The sequence below is a fragment of the Colossoma macropomum genome, unplaced genomic scaffold (genome assembly GCF_904425465.1).
Source record: "Colossoma macropomum unplaced genomic scaffold, Colossoma_macropomum, whole genome shotgun sequence".
NCBI lineage: Eukaryota > Metazoa > Chordata > Actinopteri > Characiformes > Serrasalmidae > Colossoma > Colossoma macropomum.
In genome coordinates, this window is record NW_023494802.1 from 17,586,976 (window position 1) to 17,606,982 (window position 20,007).

A 20,007-nucleotide genomic window follows, 5' to 3' on the forward strand; every position below is an offset into this window, starting at 1 on the left:
AATGGGATGTCCAACAAGCTCATATAGGTATGATGGTCAGGTGTCCACATACTTTTGGCCACATAGTGCATCTTCAGCTATTCATGCTGCTCTCCTATACACCGATCAGGCATAACATTAAACTCCAGCAGCACTGCTGTGTCTGATCCACTCAGACCAGCACAACACACACTAACACACCACCAACACATCAGTGTTACTGCAGTGCTGAGAATGATCCACCACCCAAATAGTACCTGCTCTGTGAGGGTCCATGGGGGTCCTGACCACTGAAGAACAGGGTAAAAGGGGGCTAACAAAGTATCAGAGAAACAGATGGACTACAGTCTGTAACTGTAGAACTACAAAGTGCACCTATATAGTAAGTGGAGCTGATAAAATGGACAATGAGTGTAGAAACAAGGAGGTGGTCATAATGTTATGCCTGATCGGTGTATATCTAGATGAATGAGGCCATTTCTGAGAGCATCCAGGTAACTCTACTCAGCCTAATATGGATCCACTGTACCTTTCTGAGGATAACAATAATTTCACCATTAAGTAGATAATCAATCTTTAATTAAAAAAAATCCAACAAGTAAAAGACACTGAGGACTCCTGCATTCTCGGACAGCCAAGTACTACATACACATCGTACATTTGGGTATTAGTGCATTAATGTCAAATATTTCTTTCCTTTTATGGTTGTTTTTAAAACAAGTTACAAAAAGCAGGTTTTGGTTCAGTGGATATGACTATACATTAGAGCGTAACAGGCATTTATCATCGCCTCTGTCAGGTACCAACACAAAGGAGTTCAACACATCCTGGACAAGCCATACGTCCATTTCCAACATCATAAACAGTCTCAACATCTCTCTCTCCTCTGAGAACAAGGGAAATTTCACGGTGCCTTTGTCGCACCAACTGTTGAAATGAATCCTCCAGCCATTCGGGAAACATCACAGAAGTGATCTTGTGACACAATCTTTAAAAAAAATCTTATATGCAAAAATATATTTGTACATAACATTAAATAATACAAATAATACAAATAGGAAAAAAAAACAATACATTCTACACCAAAGAAAACAACCATAAAAATGCATCTACAGCTGCTTGGATATAAAACAGACAAGTTCAGTACAGTAATAAGTTAGCATTATAAATGTTGCTATTTGACTGCATTCATCTTTATTTCTTTTTCTTTTTTTAATTCAACAGTATAGCAGAATTATTTACCCATATATATATATATATAAACTGTATACTATGTCACGGGGGGTTAGTTAAACCCTACAGTAGCAGCAAGCAATGGAATTACCCTTACTGGTAAGGTAGAGGGTGGGGTTTAGAGCATATCACGGTTTAGCAGTCCTAAAGGGGACAGAGACCATCAGTTCAGTAATACCTCTGTATCAGTGTTTCCTAAGCGTCGTCCTGGAGTTTCAGCATTGCGTATTTATATATAACTGTTATTATACCAAATACTCTATGGATACAGAGGACACATTCTTCAGATCGTGTCTTGTGTTTAAACTTTACAGGGCAGGTTTCAGTATTAATGGAATACTCGAGAATTTTCCAGCTGGATGTAGAGCTCAGCTGAATACCACAAACACTTCGCACTGTACTAGAAAAAGAACAGAAATCTGATTGACTCGAAACCGACTCATAATAGAAGTCACTGGGCGGGTGCTGAATTCCGTCACCAGTCATTTTTTCAGGCAAAAGTATTTGTAAATTAAGCTGTTTTTAAAAACTAGGAGGAACCCGTTTGTAGCCAACTGCCATTCTGTTCTAAGTAAATATGTATTGTGCATGAATATGAAAAAACCTTTGTGAAAGCAAAAACAACCAGAATTGCTTTTTACTGTCACTCCAGTGATTCAAAAGTTCAGCAACTGCTCTTTAAACCTTCATGTTTAAAGACTTACACAGAACAGATCTGTCAAATATGTAGTGAAGAAATACACGTGCATACATATATATATACATATATATATATATATATATATATATATACATATATACATATATATACATATATACATATATATATATATATATATAATGTTGTCGGAAGAAAACCTCATATCTCCAAAATGAATAAAATACAAAATACAGAAGGAAAAAACCTACTTATAATGTAAGTCAGTGGAACCAGACATATTTCCAAGTCATTTTGGGTCGTTTCTTTTTGTCCATTCATCATGAAATTTACAAACAATGTAAAGGGCAACAGGCATTTTGAAAATATGTAAAAAAAAAAAAACCTGAAAAATGACAAAAGTGGAGATACAAAGTTTTCTTCCGACAACAGATGTGTATGTATGTATGTACACACACACAGACACACATACATATATACATATATATATATATATATATATATATATATATATATATATATATCACCAGTCACAACTGGAAAAAATGTGTTATACAAAAGCGATAAAAATGCTGCAAAAATGTAACACCATGTGGAATATACTGCAAGAATAACATGGTGCACCAAACAATACAAGCTTCTAATTTGCTAGTGGAGTAATCGAATGTGTTGCATGTGATTTTGATTGTTTGTTTTGGCATGCAATTTACAGCGTGCAAGTTTTACTGTGTAAAGCCAGCCTAAAGTCTTGTACTGTCAGAATGCAATGGCTGGAGTTCAGAACATGCATTATATATAATATTAGATTTTTTTTTTTATTATTGTAAACCACATTAGAAAAATGTTCCAAAACAGCACAATGGCTTCTATTATAAGTATGCTTCAAATCAATGTTTTCCAGTTCAATGTTTTCCAGTGCCAGGATGTGCACTGAAATTGTCTGTGGTAATCGATGATACGATACAGATTCAGCAGATAGAGATTAGGATGAAAAATGCTGGAGTATTCCTTTAAATGCAGGCAAACAGAGACTCCCCATCCACAGATGTTTGGAAGGGAAAAGCACAGTGATGTTTCAAAACAGCTGTTAATGGTCAGCCTTCACAGTCCTTTGCTAGGGGCCTCGGATTCAATTATGAGTTTACAAGAATCAGTTAATTCCAAGGGACACTAACCATGGGGATGAAGAATAAAAACACCCTCCTCTCTTCTTTTTCATAAGTAAAAAGGGAATCTAAGGCACCTTGGAACCCCTGATGTTTTGGTATTTGTTGACCTGCAGTTCCCCACTCTCATCCGTCCAGCTCAGGTGACCCAAAGAGAACAGCATCTACTCGTTACAGCTTTGACTGACACATAGGTCCAATCCAGAAGTGTTCTACAGCCCCTTCTACCCCAATCCCTTAGGCTCTTAGTGCTAGAGGGATGTGGAGAAAGGGCTAAGGAGCCGCTGGAGAACCGAACCTGTGACGTAGTGTGCTCTCTCACTCACCGGATAACACTACAGCGCACGCCTTGAGACGAACAAGCAGAAAGGCTCGCCCCCCCCAGCTAGTGGAACCCTCCTAAAGTGAGAGCATTTAAATTTGTTAATCCTACAATTGGAAAAAAACATAACTAGATACGACTTAACATCTACACGCATCCATACACGCACCACAGTGTGATGGAGCAGACATGTGCTACCACAATGCCGGGACCAAGTGTGGTGGAAAACTTCACTCACCTCACACAAACAGCACACAAATCAGAAACCTGCAGCTCAAGTAAAGGGCCTAAGCCATGGAATTCGATCTCTGTGCCACTGTACACTAAGAACGAGGACGTTCTTAGTGAATTAGTAAGACTATACGTTGAAATTACACCAACAATTTTTTTTGTGCTCTGAGTGTTACATCTACTCACGTCTAAATACAAGGTAGTCCCATAACTTCACAGCTCCTTCATGCCTTTAATTCAGGAAAGCTTCCATTTTTTTATGTTTTGTGTCTTTTAGTGTTTTAACTATGATGGCGTTTTAGGACCACTGTTAATAAAAATAAAAATAGTAGGCTTCGAGAATAAAGTCGTACTATTTCGAGAAAAAAGTCGTAATATTTTGAGAAAAAAAAAACAACATTAAAGTGGCATTAATACCAGAAAAGGTCGCAATATTGTGGCTAAAGGCTTTGCAAAGTGAAAGCAGCACCTCCTCTTGTTAAATGAGGGGCGTTGAGGAGTTGGTGGAGTTATACTTTCAAATCAATTTCACCCTTAAAGAAACACTCAGTCTCCCTGTCTGTCCTGCACATCAGCACCAGCCTGTTATTAGTCTAAGAACCGGCTGAAACGGCTGAGCAGGAAACTGTGTTTATTTAGAATAAAGAGCCAGACGGACTCGGAGGAAACTGTCTGTCTGTGTTGTTGAAGGAGAATCTCAGGCAGGGTCGTCTACACGGCTATCGGTGGCTACATCTCCCCCCATTCAAAGAGGGCATGAAGTTTCACAGGCAGTGAGAATGATGATCAAAATGATCCACAGAGAGACAGGAGTGAGTGGAGCTCCGGCGCCAGTACAGCAACCGAGACCCCAATGCGTTATGGCAGCCCCCTACAGTTAGCCCACTTTATCCTCCAAATATTATGTCCATCCATCCATCCATCATCTAAACCGCTTATCCTTCTGGGTCGCGGTGGGGTGCTGGAGCCTATCCCAGCTGTCATTGGGCGGAAGGCAGGATTCCAAATATTATGTCTAAACATAACGACTTTATTCTCGAAATAGTACGACTTTTTTCTCGAAGTCTAATAATTTTATTTTTATTAACAGTGACCCTAAAACACCATCATATTTAACCCAGCTGCATGGTGTGAGTTTCAAAAGTGGTCCTAATAACATTTGCCAGCATTATAAAACTGGTCTCAAATCAGAATCAGAGAAGGAGAGGAAGATGTACATCTTCCTCAACTTGGACAGAGATTCTAATAACATTATTCTTCAGCTTGAAGTTCCAGATCATGGCCTCCCACAGCTCAGTCATTAAGTTTGTCTGTCTGTCTGGGAGGATGAAGGGACTGGAGAAGAAGTGAGGATTTAGGGATTGGGGGGGGGTGTCATTTGGGCACAAGACCACGGGACTGGGGGTAGAGAGGGGATCCCGAGCCAGAGGGGCTGTGGGCCGAAGTGGGAGTGCTCGCCTTCTTGCCTGTTTTGGGACGGCTGTGAAAGAGGGGATTGGGGATGGGACGATAAAAAATAATAATAACAATGAGGTTATTTAAAAGGGGAAACTTAACATAAAAACAGCTTAACATAAAAATAAAATAAATGCTATAGAAGTGCAGGTGATAAGCAGAACAGACAGAAGCAGAAAGAGGAGAGGGCATCAAAACAAAGGGGAGTGGTTCTCACCCTGACTTGGGCTTCTTGGAGAAGCCCCCTGCCATGGCACCAGGGCCCAAGCCTGGACTGGAGCCCATGTTAGCGTAGAAGCCGGAGGCATCCACCTGGATCTCGTCCTCCTCCCTTAGAGCATCCTCCAAGGCTGCCGCCACCTTAGGAGCGATCACGGGCTCTTCGTACTCCTTAGTGGTACGGGAAGGCAAGTCCAGCTCCAGCATTAGGATGTTCTCGGCCTGAGAGTGAAGGATGGGGCAGAGAGAGAGAGAGAGAGAGAGAGAGAGAGAGAGAGAGAGAGAGAGAGAGAGAGAGAGTGAGTCACTCAATCACCAATTCCGAATCAACAATTAGCCACCCAATGAGATGCACTATGACGTTAACGTGGCCTGATATTTTGATCCAATCCTGAATATAGCCTTGTCTGAACCCAACCTGACCCACTGCACCAAACCAGCCCTCAACCTGGAAAAAGAATGTTCTTTTTCTTCACTGTTCTAGTACAAAACAGTTCTAGCCTAAAGGGAACAAAACTGGCTGATAAGCGATTTTGCTGTTGATGCGTTACTCAGGCTGCTCTCCAAAGTTGTTCACACCAATCAGACGTTCGAACTTCTGTTGTTTTTTTAAAACATCCATAATGTGACTCAATAAATTAATCAATAATAATAGTTACCATCAACTCAGATAACCTCAATCAGGTGATTATGTAATGACAGGCCTGTTCAGTTAGATTGTAGCACAGAGACAATGGCAGCTGTCATCAAATCATCAAGAAACGGTGATAAGAGCAGGGTTGGTGGCCTCTGTTATACAGTACCATGTGCAATAAAATTACTATGGTGACTGGGTGACTGATGTATTAATATTCACTTACTATATTAATATCTAGGGGTATAATGAATGACACTAAGCACACGATTCGATTAATAAGTCTGGATTCAAGATTCAATATCCTCAAAATAATTTAAACAAATAAACAAACAAAAAAAATGGATTATGTTGTAGCACAACTTACTAACGACACTAGCCTTGGGAGGCAGGAGGAATGCGGGAATAAGTTGGTGCTGATTGTTTGACCATCAAACATTGCAACTGTATTAGATAGCATAATTAACAGATTGTAATTTCTCCACAATGCACATTGTCACAGCTTTGCTTTGCGATATCATAATACAATGTTAAGCCTCTACTAATATGTAGAGTTACTTAGTTACACAGCATATTTGGCCGTATAGACTCACCAGCCATTTTATTGTATCCTTGTATCTACACACATTATCCAATTTATCAGATCCAACTGCCATATAGGTACACTTTGCAGTTCCTCAATTACAGATTGTAGTCTCCCTTTACCCAATTAATCAATGGTCAAGCCCCGCCCACCCCCAACAGGACTACAGTGTAACCCTGTAGCGTATTTTGCTGCAGAGAGTCTTTTAAACAACTCCGTATCACTCTGTCGACTAGACGATTAAAAACACAATAGATAAGCCACTGTCTCCAACTTTACGACTACAAGGTGGACCAACAAGGTAGGAGTGTCCAATAAAGTGCACAGCAAGTGTTTACAGTGTTTATAAACTTCAGTAGTACTGCTGTGTCTGATCCACTCATACCAGCGCAACACAAACTAACATGCCATCTCCATGTCAGTGTGTGGTGGTGGTCCTGACCATTGATTCACAACTAACAAAACTATCCAGTGACACAGATGGACTTCAACGTGTAATAGAACTACAAAATGCACCTATATCTTTAGTGTACTTGATAAAAGTGACAAGCAATGTAAGTACAAGATCGCTGTATCTAATAAAGTGGCCAGTCAGTATATCTATCTTTAGCTCTTAATTTAATGACACTAGGCAGATGATCGACCTAATTACCACCGACTATCACAAATGCAGCTGAGAAATCCCCCTCAGAGGGGACTGCAATGGCAAGAAGATGCACTTCTACTACTAGAACCAGAACCAAACCTGCATAAACCAGTAAAACAAACGCATTTCCAATGCATAGTGACTAAGCCTGCTAATAGGCAACACTTGGCGAAGGGCAGCATGGTTTTAATTAGCACTTTGCTTTCCTAATCTGGAATGACATCACCATGGTGTAAAGAGTGTCACACACCCTGTATCTGGCATCAGGCCGCATCATCATGGCCATGCGAGCGTGCTGACTCAGAGGCCTCCTGTAGCCCACTGCAGACACCGGTCTCGTCATCATCTGCTGATCACTGAGGGAGCGAGGGAGGAAGAGAGAGAAAGAGAGAAAATTTAGAAGCAACAGACACAGGACACTGAAGAAAACCCATACAAAGAAGTACACTGAACATCCTATCTTCAGTAATTAGGCTGATGCCAAGCCAGCTGCGCTAATATGCAAATGTATCTGTGTAATTGCATACTCTTGAATGCGGGTGATGGGTCTCATCTTCCAGGAGTCATCCTCCTCGTCAAAGGTGGCCCTCATGACAATCTTATTCTTCTCCTCCAGCGGGATAAAGTTCTCGATGATCAAATGCCTGGTGGGAATGACCCAAAAGACAAAGGTCAACACGGGCACCCTGCAGGGACAGCCTGGCAAGCAGATTGTAGTGCTAATTAAGTCATTTCCAATCCTCCAGGGCTGTGTTTTTAACTGCCTGTAATGGAGGCATCAGCAGTGAAGCAGCGCTGGGCCCTGACTTTTAGCCAGTCTGTTTAATCATGCAGACTAAATTGGGCCAGAGAGCCTTCACTGTTTATTACCATCTTCTCCTTAAAAGAATGTGCGCTATCCATCTCTGACTAGAATATACAAACACTCCACACTCCAACTAATACGCACATGCGCAGCCTAACAACAAGGGAGCTAACATGATTTTTGCAGAACTAGATCAATTGATTTTTTGTGCAGGCTTTTAAACAGATAAGGAGGGCAGGATGGGGATAATGGAAGTGTGGGAAGATCGGTGAGGGGAAAACACGACAAAACAACTTTAAAAGTGTAAAATTGGCTGAATAATTGGGAGAAATGGAAAAAGATAGATCAATAAAATGACCAAGGAAAGCTTTTCTGTGTAAACTTTGAGAGAAAACAAGGGTGAGATGAAAAGTGAAGTGTTCATACTTCAGTTTGAGTTCTCGGGTCAGCTCGTTCTGCGTCTGCTCCAGCTCCTGCCTCTCTTTAATGTGGTCCTCTTGGACATCATGAATCTCTGCCTTCACTGCTTGCAGCTTTGCAAAAAGCTGGGGGAGAGAGGAGGAGAGGGGGGGAGAGAAAAAGAGATGATAATCACCATAGCAATAGCAGCACAAGAAGCATACACATGCTCAGCCAGGCGGACAGAAATGACTCAAGCCTAGTCATGTATGAACAGGGAAGGGGAACGGGGAGTTTCTGGGACAGTTGGCCCCAAACAAATGATTTGGAAGAGCCGAGTTTGGAGCTAAAAATAAAACTGCTCACGTACGCTGGATCTTGCTTAATCTGATATTTGACAGTGCCAGTGAAAAAACATTCAAGCAGCAGCAAAGCTACGCAGAACAGAACTGCTTCCAATAGACCAACATCGACATTACTCATACATATTAGCAATGGCCTTTTACAGAGAAGCTGACCGCACTTTCTCAAATCCAGCACAAGATCTGCAATAATCAAACACTCAAACACAAACAAATACACAGATCAGGCATAACATTATGACCACCTCCTTGTTTCTACGCTCATTGTCCATTTTATCAGCTCCACTTACTATATAGGTGCACTTTGTAGTTCTACAGTTACAGACTGTAGTCCATCTGTTTCTCTGATACTTTGTTAGCCCCCTTTTACCCTGTTCTTCAGTGGTCAGGACCCCCATGGACACAGAGCAGGTACTATTTGGGTGGTGGATCATTCTCAGCACTGCAGTAACACTGATGTGGTGGTGGTGTTAGTGTGTGTTGTGCTGGTCTGACTGGATCAGACACAGCAGTGCTGCTGGAGTTTTTAAACACCTCAGTGTCACTGCTGGACTGAGAATAGTCCACCAACCCAAAACATCCAGCCAACAGCGTCCTGTGGGCAGCGTCCTGTGACCACTGATGAAGGACTAGAGGATGACCGACACAAACTGTGCAGCAGCAGATGAGCTATCGTCTCTGACTTTACATCTACAAGGTGGACTGACAAGGTGTCTAATAGAGTGGACAGTGAGTGGACACAGTGTTTAAAAACTCCAGCAGCACTGCTGTGTCTGATCCACTCAGACCAGCGCAACACACACTAACACACCACCACCACGTCAGTGTTACTGCAGTGCTGAGAATGATCCACCACCCAAATAGTACCTGCTCTGTGAGGGTCCATGGGGGTCCTGACCACTGAAGAACAGGGCTAACAAAGTATGCAGAGAAACAGATGGACTACAGTCTGTAACTGTAGAACTACAAAGTGCACCTATATAGTAAGTGGAGCTGATAAAATGGACAATGAGCGCAGAAACAAGGAGGTGTTCTTAATGTTGTGCCTGATCGGTGTAAATTACTGACAACCACCATTTTGAGAAGCATTTTGTGATTAGGTGACTCGAATTAAATCCTATAGACCAGAGGTATTTAACTAAAATTCCTTAAGGTCCAGTTAGAGAAAATTTCCTCAAGCGAAAGTCCGGAACATCATAATGTCTAACTTGCATTGACTCAGTGCCGTATACTGTTTACTGGAGTAGCCTAGTAGTTATAATAACATCTTATGGAGTACAACTGAAATGTCAAATCAAATAAAGTACAATTCAATAATATTTCAACAATGTCAGTTTTCTCTTTTTAGAGCACAGCATGTGAAATAATGTGGCTCACTTTCTTCTCCGTCTGCAGTGTCTCGCATCGCCTCGCCTCGCCCCCCCAGGGCCGCTAAACCGGTACCGTAATGACTAGAAATGTTGCGCCGATTAAAATAGGACCACCCCGTCAAAATTAAATAATTATCCATAGTTTATCAGTTATAGGTCCAGGTCCGCGCAGGACAGCGCCTGGGTCCGGACTCTGACCGCAATCCACCTATTAGTGACCTCTGCTGTAGACCCACAGCTTCCAATAGTACAGCTGCATCAAGAAAACAAGCACGTTGCTTTACCTTTTTCAGTTTCTTGGTCTTGATGTCGACTTCTTGCTGCAGAGAGCTGTACGTCTCCTTTAACTCAAGCGTCTCTTCGTCGCGACACTCCATCTCTTGCTGCATCTCCCGCTCACGTCTTTTCTATTTACGCAAACAAATAGAAAGACACTTTAGTATGTATGGTTTTGAACAGTAACTCAGTGCATTTAAATGCGAAGTATAACCCTCAATGCTTGGAGTGTTTATCCAAAACCACCCATCACAGCAATCTTTGTAATCGTTTACAGCGAATTTGATTGAAGAACTGAATAACACTATTTGACAGTAATAATGAAGTAAAAGGGGAAATCTACAATTTTGTTTCAAAATATCTGTATAATTAATTAGTTAGGATGTAAACAAAGCCATTCGGCACGGCTTGATGTGAAATGCTCAGTTCTAGAGAATCGTTTAAAGCACCAGACTCTAAAGAGTAATGCCTACATCACAGAAAATTATTAGATGAAATGTTTATGAAAACTCTGCCTGATGCCTGAAACATTGTTTTATAATAGTTTTGAGATACGGTTTTGACCTAATATGCATTTTAAACATACATTCATGAAAGAGTGGCACATGCAGGGAGTTGTAAGGTGTAGATTCACTGGTTATTTTACATTACATGGCTATATTTGTGTTGCAGACAACACAGCCAATGGTTCCCAGCATCATCATCACCGAAAATAAATCCAAGTTTGTCTACAATGAAATGACTTTTCTTAATATCTCAATGACTGAATTATCCAGAAATTATGAAAAACTGGTGGAATTCCCCCTTAATAGCTGTTACTGCTGATGTTGTTGGCTATCACTTGTGAAGGAACTACTGAATAGGAAGCAGAAATAGAAATAGGAGTAGAAATTCTGCTCCTGCTATTTACAGAAACCACGTTTGCACACAGATCATGTATTTCAATCAGCATTTTGGTCACAAGCTAAAATGAGTCTCCTAGAATAGACCCATATCAAACACTCACAAGGCTCGAATTACCAATGCCTTTTCCGGCAACCTGGAAGACAGAAACACAGCCCAGTCTAGGCTTACTCCTGGCATACTGGATGCCTTTCCTGGAAGTTATACCTGTTCTGCTATCTCCTGCCTCTTCTGCTCCAGAATCCTCTGCTGCTCATTAGTGTGGTCAACGATGTTCTTTCCTCCAACCAGCAGCTTGCTCTCCATAGCCTTAAGAGTGAAGACATGAATATAACGGTTGCCAGAAATAACTGATACAGACTAAGACAGTCAAGTTCTCCACTACCTACAGTCTCTGACAAGGAAAGGCTATTAAGATGCAAGGTGTGCATCACTATCTGCCTACCTTCACTTTGGCTGCCAGCATCTCCGACGCCTCCTTTTCTCGGTGCAGGTCGTCCATCTTCTTCTCCTTCTCCCTGAGTAGTCGCTGTTTCTCCTCTGCTACCAGGCTGTGGTCCTCCATGATGGCCTTCCTCTCCTTCTCCAGCTTCTCCTGCTGCTCCCGCCAATAATCAGCAATGTTCTTGTCCCCATCCACCCCGTCTTCGTCGTCGTCATCAACCTCATCCTCAACATCGTCGTCCAGCTCCTCTCCTTCCTCCCCGACCTTCCTCCTTCTCCTCTTCCTCCTCTTCTTCCCTGACCGTTTCTCCAGCTGTTCCTTCAAACGGGCGATCTCCTCCTGAAATTCCCGCAGAAGGGCATCCTTGGGGTCTTCGTTGATACGAGGCTTGTTCTTGATGTTTTTGGCGCGGTTGGAGTAGCGTAGCGTGGTGAGAGTCTCCTCCACATTGTAGGAGGCTGGTCCGATGTTGGCTACCATGACCGTTCTGGCGTTTCCTCCCAGCGAGTCCTGGAGCAGCCGTGTGAGCTTGGAGTCTCGGTATGGGATGTGGGTGCTTTTTCCATCCACCAGTGCCGAAATAACGTTACCCAAAGCAGACAGAGAGAGGTTGATCTTGGTTGCCTCCTTTAAACGTTCACCCTGGGCACCTGTCTTAGTCTGCCTTTCGCTGCCCGCCAAGTCGACCAAGTTGAGCTTCCCAACCCGGATGTGGTTCTCCCCGTCTGGGCCCAGCTCACTGCACTCAATAGTGATGACGAATATGGCATGAGAACGGGAACTGTGCTCATTCATGTTGGTGGCCCCGACTGAACGGTTCTGGTTGCCGACATTCATGACATGTTCGATCTCCCTGACGCTTTTAGTGACAAACGAAGAAAGATCTTTGACATAGACTCCCGTGTCAGGCCGCTCCTTCAGCTCCAAACGGCGTGACTGGTCCCTGGATAACAGGTCCCTAATCTCTTCCTGGTAGATCTCCAGGTAAGACGCCCTGACCAGGTACTGCTGGTTCTGTGAGCGTGAGATGTGTGTGAAAATGTGCTCGAAGGAATTGGGGATGACCCCTCTCCTCTCAGGGTCGTTGCGCACCCCTTCCATAGTGTATGTCTTCCCCGTGCCCGTCTGTCCATACGCAAAGATGGTGCCGTTGAAGCCCAGCAAAACAGAGTCCACTAACGGCCTGAATGTCTCATCATAGAGGTCGATCTGCTTCGAATTCCAGTCATAGACAGAGTCAAACGTGAACACTTTGGGGTGTTCGTGAGAGGACGCACCTCTGGGATTTCGCACTGCGACCTGTCCTAGCTTCACGTCCACAGAGACCACCCTCTCGAAGTTGGCGGCGCGCTCCTTGTCGTTCATGGGGCGACACCGCACCACCACTTTCACGGACTCTGAGCTCTTGCTTTTGGACATGATGGCTCCTACCTGCACCCCGCTGTTATCTACCGGCTTCTATTTATGTCTATGCACTATTGTTTCACAGTGATGGCACTGCCAGCATCAGAGCCTGCAAAAAAGAATGGGACAAATGACAGCTGCACATTTAACAGACAATGCAGCCTGAAAATAGCATTGAGAATGGCCTGAAAACCAGAGTCTGGTCTTCGGCTACAACGTGCAGATTAAGGGTTAACGCCCAATATGCCACTGACTTTGTGAGTTAATCTGAAATCCGATCAAGATCTCTTACTTGAACAGCAGATCCGGATTTATTTATTTATCAGATCAGATTTCGTCTTCACCGTCATCACTGACTGGAAAATCGATTTCCAGTTTAGCTGTGTGCTCGACTAGAGAGATGAATGTCACTAGTCAGTTAACGTTAACTTAGAATCACCTCATATAACTTACAAAAACCTCGTATCTCCAAATTTGTAACTTTACAGGAGAAGGAAAGAACCTACTTCACTCTTAATGCAAGTCAATGGAACCAGACTTTTTTCCAGGTCATTTTGGGCCGTTTCTTTTGGTCAGTTCATCATGAAATTTACACACAGTGTAAAGAACAACAGGTATTTTCAAATTATGTGAAAAACTGAAAAAGGTTTTCTTATGACAGAACGGTGAAAGGACTGTAACTAACTAACCTACCTGACTAACTAACCTTACAACGACATGAACTTTGTCAGCTAACCTAGATAGCTCATCAATTACCCTTCTTACCCAGCACCTTCCGACAACAATAACACTGACATTAGTAGATTATCGTGTACTGTATTAATTTAGCCATGTCACTGTAAGCAAACTCGACGTCACCCACCGGGAAAACAGATGAAGCTGGTCTCTCCGGCTCATCGTAACGTTACGTTAAATATTAAGACATAACTTCGACTTAGATAAGCAGAATGTTAGATGACTAAGTTAGCTAATTAACCAACTACGTTACCTGTTAATAGGTGCTAAATGTGGAGTCACTAACAAAACATTTCACAGCTGTAACGTTACTATCAGTGATTTTCTCTTAGTCAGCCAACCTACCGAGCTTAAACCAAACACGGAGAGGAACCACAAGTGCAGCATTTCGTCAAATTAGTCCGTCAGCTAACGTTACCTCCCAAATATTAACAGTAATAAGTGAAGTCAGCTGATAAACCTAGATAGATTAACGCGCTGGGTAAACAGGCTTGGCTAGCACCCTTTTAGCGAGTTAGCTAGGTTAGCTGAGATTATTTATGAGGCGGATTTAAACGGTCACTCCTACCTCAGATACACATCTCGTCCAAACTGTGCACCGTTAAAGCATAACTAACTGAAGTATACCGTCCATTTATCGTGTAAATGACAGAAAAGTCGCGTAACGGCTTCTGAGTGCGGGTCAATCAAAGCGGGGCTCCTCAGCAACCTCGCTCGAGCGGCCTAGCAACGGCAAACACTCCGCTCCCCTACCACAGCGGCTAACGGGGCTCTGCTAGCTCGGCTAACAAGCGAGAGCTGCTCTTCTCCAAACAGGGAAACGTTTTCGTGAAATGACCATCGCGTCTCCACGCTTTTAGGAATCACGTGAGTCGGTTAGGACCCGGTTGTGTGACAAACGCGCAGAGCTGACTTGAAACGATGAAGAACAGCAGCGTTACCCGTGTTCGGAAGCTCCCTCTCCGTCAGCCATTCCTGCCTCCTGGCCGCTGTTCGCGCAGTGAGGGAGCTGTTTCACCGTAACGGAGCGGAGCTGCTCGGAGCCTCTTCGCCGGTTTCAAACGCAGCGACATTCGTGACCTACTAACATTAAAGAGCCCGTCCTACATTTTTATAGCGCTTTATTTCCCTCTGCGGGTTTCACTGATAACTTTGTGTGGATTTAGGTAGCAAAAGCGGTCCGTGTTGGGTGATGCCGATGTCTATGGAAGTCCAGAGAGGCCATAAGCTGTTGCTATAATTTTGTGGGTTGTTATGTTGAGATAACAAGATAAGTAACTTGATATTTCGAGATAACAAGATAAGTAACTTGATATCTCAAGATAAGTAACTTATTTCAAGATAACATCTTGAGATAACGATAATTAACTTCTCAAAATAACAATCAAGAAAATAACAATAACAAAAGTTGTTATCTTGAGATCACAAGATAATTAACTTCTCTGAAGATAACTTTTGAGATATGTACGGAGCCCCACTGGTGACATCCTGTGTAAATAAAAATAATGCGTGGCCACGACTTAGTAAGGTGTGGGAACGAGATCCTAATGCGTGGCCACGACTTAGTAAGCCGTGATCTCGTTCCCACACCTTACTAAGTCGTGGCCACGCATTAGTATCTCGTTCCCTCGCGTTAATAAGGCGTGGCCACTCGTTATTTTTATTTATACAGGCTGTCACCAGCGGGGCTCCATAGTCCAGAGAGGCCATAAGCTGTTGCTATAATTTTCTGGGTTGTTATGTTGAGATAACAAGATAAGTAACTTGATATCTCGAGATAACAGCTTTGTTGTCTTGAGATCACAAGATAAGTAACTTATTTCAAGATAACAATTTTGTTATCTTGTGATAAGATAATTAACTCATCTCAAAATAACAATCAAGAAAATTATAACAAAAAAAAAGTAGTTATCTTGAAATAAGATAACTTATCTCAAGATAACTATCTTGAGATCACAAGATAATTAACATCTGAAGATAACTTTTGAGATATGTAACATGTTATTTCAAGATAACAATTTGGTTATATTGAGATAGCAAGATATTTGACTTCTTATCTCAAAACAACAATCCAGAAAATGAGAACTACCTCATGGTCTCTCTGGACTTCCGTAGATGTCCGATATTTTCTCACGTACATATCTGCTTCCTCGATTAGCATTAATGAGAAATATACATTTCTGTAAGATTCCCAATGTAGTAAAATGAATAAAATTCGGACATTTTTTAGCGCAGTAGTTTTTGGAGTACAATACATACAAAAGTCTTCAAATATTGGTTTGAAATATGTAAATTTTTTAAAATTATCTGCCGATACTGATGAGATTCTGATATCATACATCCATAATTTTTATAGTAACACTTTCCAATGTTCACATTCTACATCAAACTCTAATTAATAAAAGTCATGTAAATTCAGACTAGACTTTTCTGACTATTCAAATGGTCATGTAAATATTAAAAAAGAAGAAGGAGCAGAATGAAGTTTGAGTTTTACGTTACGTTTACATCACGTCTTCTTCTGTGAGTTTATTGGCTGGTTGCAAAGCAGAAATCCGATTCCTGTCTGACTCATGTAGACCTGGAGTTTCCCCATTATCTGATTAATCAAGTGCATGTAAACGTTGATCAGATTACTGACAAAACCAGATTTTCTGCAGTCATCAGATTATCAAGTGCAAATAAACACACTCAGTGATTGAAGAACCACATGGCTAAAATCTGACTTTGCAGGCAGTCATTATTGCTTATGCGTGCTTGTATTTATATATAGGTATATATCTCCAAAATGATTGCAGTGTCATTCTTTACATTTAACAAAGCAGAAAATTGTTTTCAGTGGGTAAGAATTTAATTATTTTTCTCAAAAAAGTGGGTTTCCTTCTTCAGTTTAGCACAGCAGGCATGTAAAACTGGGAAACTTCCAGGCCAAAGAGCTGCAGAGATTAGAGTTTACCCTCATCTAACACTCTGAATTCAGCTCATGTAGGCCTTGCTAACTAGCTGATGAGCTAAATCAGGTGAGTTTAATGAGGCAGTGTGCTGAAGTCTGCTGTGTTTTGGCCTGCGAGGACCGCAGCCAGACACATGTGGAATAAGGCAGCTGGAGTTGCCTTAGGAGGTCCAATCATGATGCTGCCACAGAGCACTAGATCTTCCTCACTGATGTTTAAAGAGGGTGATTCAAAAAGATTCATCTGATTTCAAAGCTCCATATTTTTACAACCGTGAGGCACCTAGGAACCAATCACAATCCAATTGAAAGAGGGGGTCATAGAGTTTCTGACTGTCAGTGGAAGATGGCTCCCTTCAGTCTGAGAGGAGATGAGACCCCTGAGCAGAAAGCGTTCTGCGTTCTCCACTTCAATAAGAGTGAATCCGTCATAACTGTGCAGCGTGATTTTCGTGGGCAGTGAACCTCCAACAGCTCAGAGCGTTCGTCGTTGGTTCCACAACACTGGATGATCTCCGAAATCGCACTGAAAGAGCCGTGAGTGCAGCGACACCCAGCATGCTCGATCGAGTATAGGATGAATTTGACTATGGTGTTGATGTCGTCCGTACAGCTGGAGGAGGTTCATACTGAGACCTTGTACAATTACATAATAAACTTTATGCTCATTTAAACCATTTACAGTTCACTGCATTGATCTGTAATGATTTACAAGTGAAACAAATCATTTTGAAATAGGATGAATCTTTTTGAATCACCCTGTATTTCTGACTCTCTATGATATTCGAATTAGAAATCAGGACACATGAAGCCAGAATTACATGAAATCGGATCTATTATTGTAATTCTGTAATACTGAATACAGAGAGTTTGTAGGTAATCTATGAATACACTGCTCCTTGAACAAACAAACCTAGTATTGAAAACAGACAGCAGGATGTACTGCTGTAATATGCTAATGGCATCTCTGCCATCTGACACTCTATCCATGCATCATTACCAGAACAAAAAGACAGAAGAGTGAAGATTAGTACTCTTTTCTTGAAAATACAATATGTGGAATGATGTGTTTGAAGATGCCTGAACTCAGGCTGCATGTTGTAGTAGTGTTAATACCTCATGTTATTACAAAATAAACAGAATACAGCAACTTTGTCATGTAGACAGTCCATGACTGAAATAAAAATATGAAGCGTAACTGGACCAGCTCAACCTGCTCTGCACTTTTAAGGTTATGAGTGCCTAACAACCTTTCCTGCAGCGTGCAAGTTCATTTCAACACAAACCAACGGACTAATTCTGGCCCCCAACTCCACTATAATTAGCACCCACAGGATCATTTACTGCACCCCTAAGAGGAATCACTTTCCATCTGTAAGGATAATCACACAACTCTTGCTCCCAACTGCTACCTTTGCATTTTACTAAAGCTACATAGCCTATTAATCAGAAAAGGCTGTGGACTCATCTACAATGTTAGATTGTGTCTCGAAGGCCAGAGCTAAGAAAGAGGACCAGAGCCTTTGCCTCCACTGTGGACTCATAACTCAGTGGAGGAGACATTTGAGCTCCTGCTAATTCATCTGGCATGCTAAAAGCAAAATATAACCTATGTACTCTTTGCGAGAATGTCCGTTGTGGTTTACATATACACCGATCAGGCATAACATTATGACCACCTCTACGCTCATTGTCCATTTTATCAGCTCCACTTACTATATAGGTGCACTTTGTAGTTCTACAGTTACAGACTGTAGTCCATCTGTTTCTCTGCATACTTTGTTAGCCCCCTTTTACCCTGTTCTTCAGTGGTCAGGACCCCCATGGACCCTCACAGAGCAGGAACTATTTGGGTGGTGGATCATTCTCAGCACTGCAGTAACACTGACGTGGTGGTGGTGTGTTAGTGTGTGTTGTGCTGGTCTGAGTGGATCAGACACAGCAGTGCTGCTGGAGTTTTTAAACACCTCAGTGTCACAGCTGGACAGAGAATAGTCCACCAACCAAATATATCCAGCCAACAGCGTCCTGTGGGCAGCGTCCTGTGACCACTGATGAAGGACTAGAGGATGACCAACACAAACTGTGCAGCAGCAGATGAGCTATCGTCTCTGACTTTACATCTACAAGGTGGACTGACGAGGTAGGAGTGTCTAATAGAGTGGACAGTGAGTGGACACAGTGTTTAAAAACTCCAGCAGCACTGCTGTGTCTGATCCACTCGTACCAGCACAACACACCACCACCCAAATAGTACCTGCTCTGTGAGGGTCCACTGGGGTCCTGACCACTGAAGAACAGGGTAAAGGGGGGCTAACAAAGTATGTCATAATGTTATGCCTGATCGGTGTAAAGTTGCCATTTTGCACTGACTTGGCAATTTCAGCGTAACAAAACTGTGAAGTCGTTCAGACTGGTTTGATGTGAAATGCAAGTCAGAATTGTTCACAGTGGTGGTGATAGGAACCAGACCTCCAAGGCAATTGATTTATCTAAAATCTACCTCACATCAAGCTACTCCTTGAACTAGCTATGAATATCCAGCCTGATATCTGATACAGTGCTTTACGATTGTTTTGAGATACAATTAGGCCTAAAACTAATTTCTAAAGAGATGCATGGAGGCTGTTGTAGGCAAAGTAGTTCCCAGAAAAGGGCATACTTTCGCAGATTTACCACTATTTTACCACTATGAACATTACATAGATACATAACACGTTCAGAAACTACATGTAGGTTCACCAATTATTTTGGATGGCAAAAAATGGCTACATTTGTACTGTAGACCTTGCAACCACTGAGTATATCAGCATGATGATTTAGGTAGAATACTGGAAACTCTATACACTACCTAACATGTATCTAAGCTCATTCGTAATTCCATCAGATACAAAGTGCATCTATATGGTAGATGTTTGTTCACAACTACTGCTGCACCTAATACGCTTATACCAACGTCCTCTAACACACCACTACCATGTCAGGGTCACTGCTGCACTGAGAACAGACCACCACCCCAACAGACTTTGGTCAGCAGTGGTCCTATGGTGGTCTCTTACCAATGATGGACAGGATAGAGAGAAGCTGATAAACTGTAAACCTACAAAGTGTATCTATATGACAGGTGTACCTGGTAAAATGGCCAATAAATGTAGATGCAAGATACTCTGCTGTTCAAAAGTTTGGACTTAAAAAAAGAAAAATAATTTTTTGGAGATAAATGGATAAA

At 42.1% G+C, this 20,007-nt stretch overlaps 1 protein-coding gene across 2 annotated transcripts; it reads right to left on the reverse strand.

Moving 5' to 3' along the window:
- Positions 1-4,672: 4,672 nt before the first annotated feature.
- On the reverse strand, positions 4,673-15,265 carry kif3b (kinesin family member 3B). 2 transcript variants are annotated; one of them, XM_036591950.1, is made up of 9 exons: positions 14,767-15,265; positions 11,687-13,199; positions 11,449-11,550; positions 10,347-10,469; positions 8,358-8,476; positions 7,654-7,770; positions 7,377-7,482; positions 5,262-5,485; positions 4,673-5,069 (listed from the first exon to the last, which is right to left on the reverse strand). In XM_036591950.1, the coding sequence occupies exons 2-9, from the start codon at positions 13,103-13,105 to the stop codon at positions 4,964-4,966; spliced, it is 2,316 nt and encodes a 771-aa protein (XP_036447843.1). In that variant the 5' UTR covers positions 13,106-13,199; positions 14,767-15,265; the 3' UTR covers positions 4,673-4,963. The 2 variants fall into 2 exon arrangements, with proteins under 2 accessions (XP_036447843.1, XP_036447844.1); XM_036591951.1 differs by lacking the exon at positions 14,767-15,265 and adding an exon at positions 14,394-14,731 and having other exon boundaries at positions 4,964-5,069.
- Positions 15,266-20,007: the final 4,742 nt, after the last annotated feature.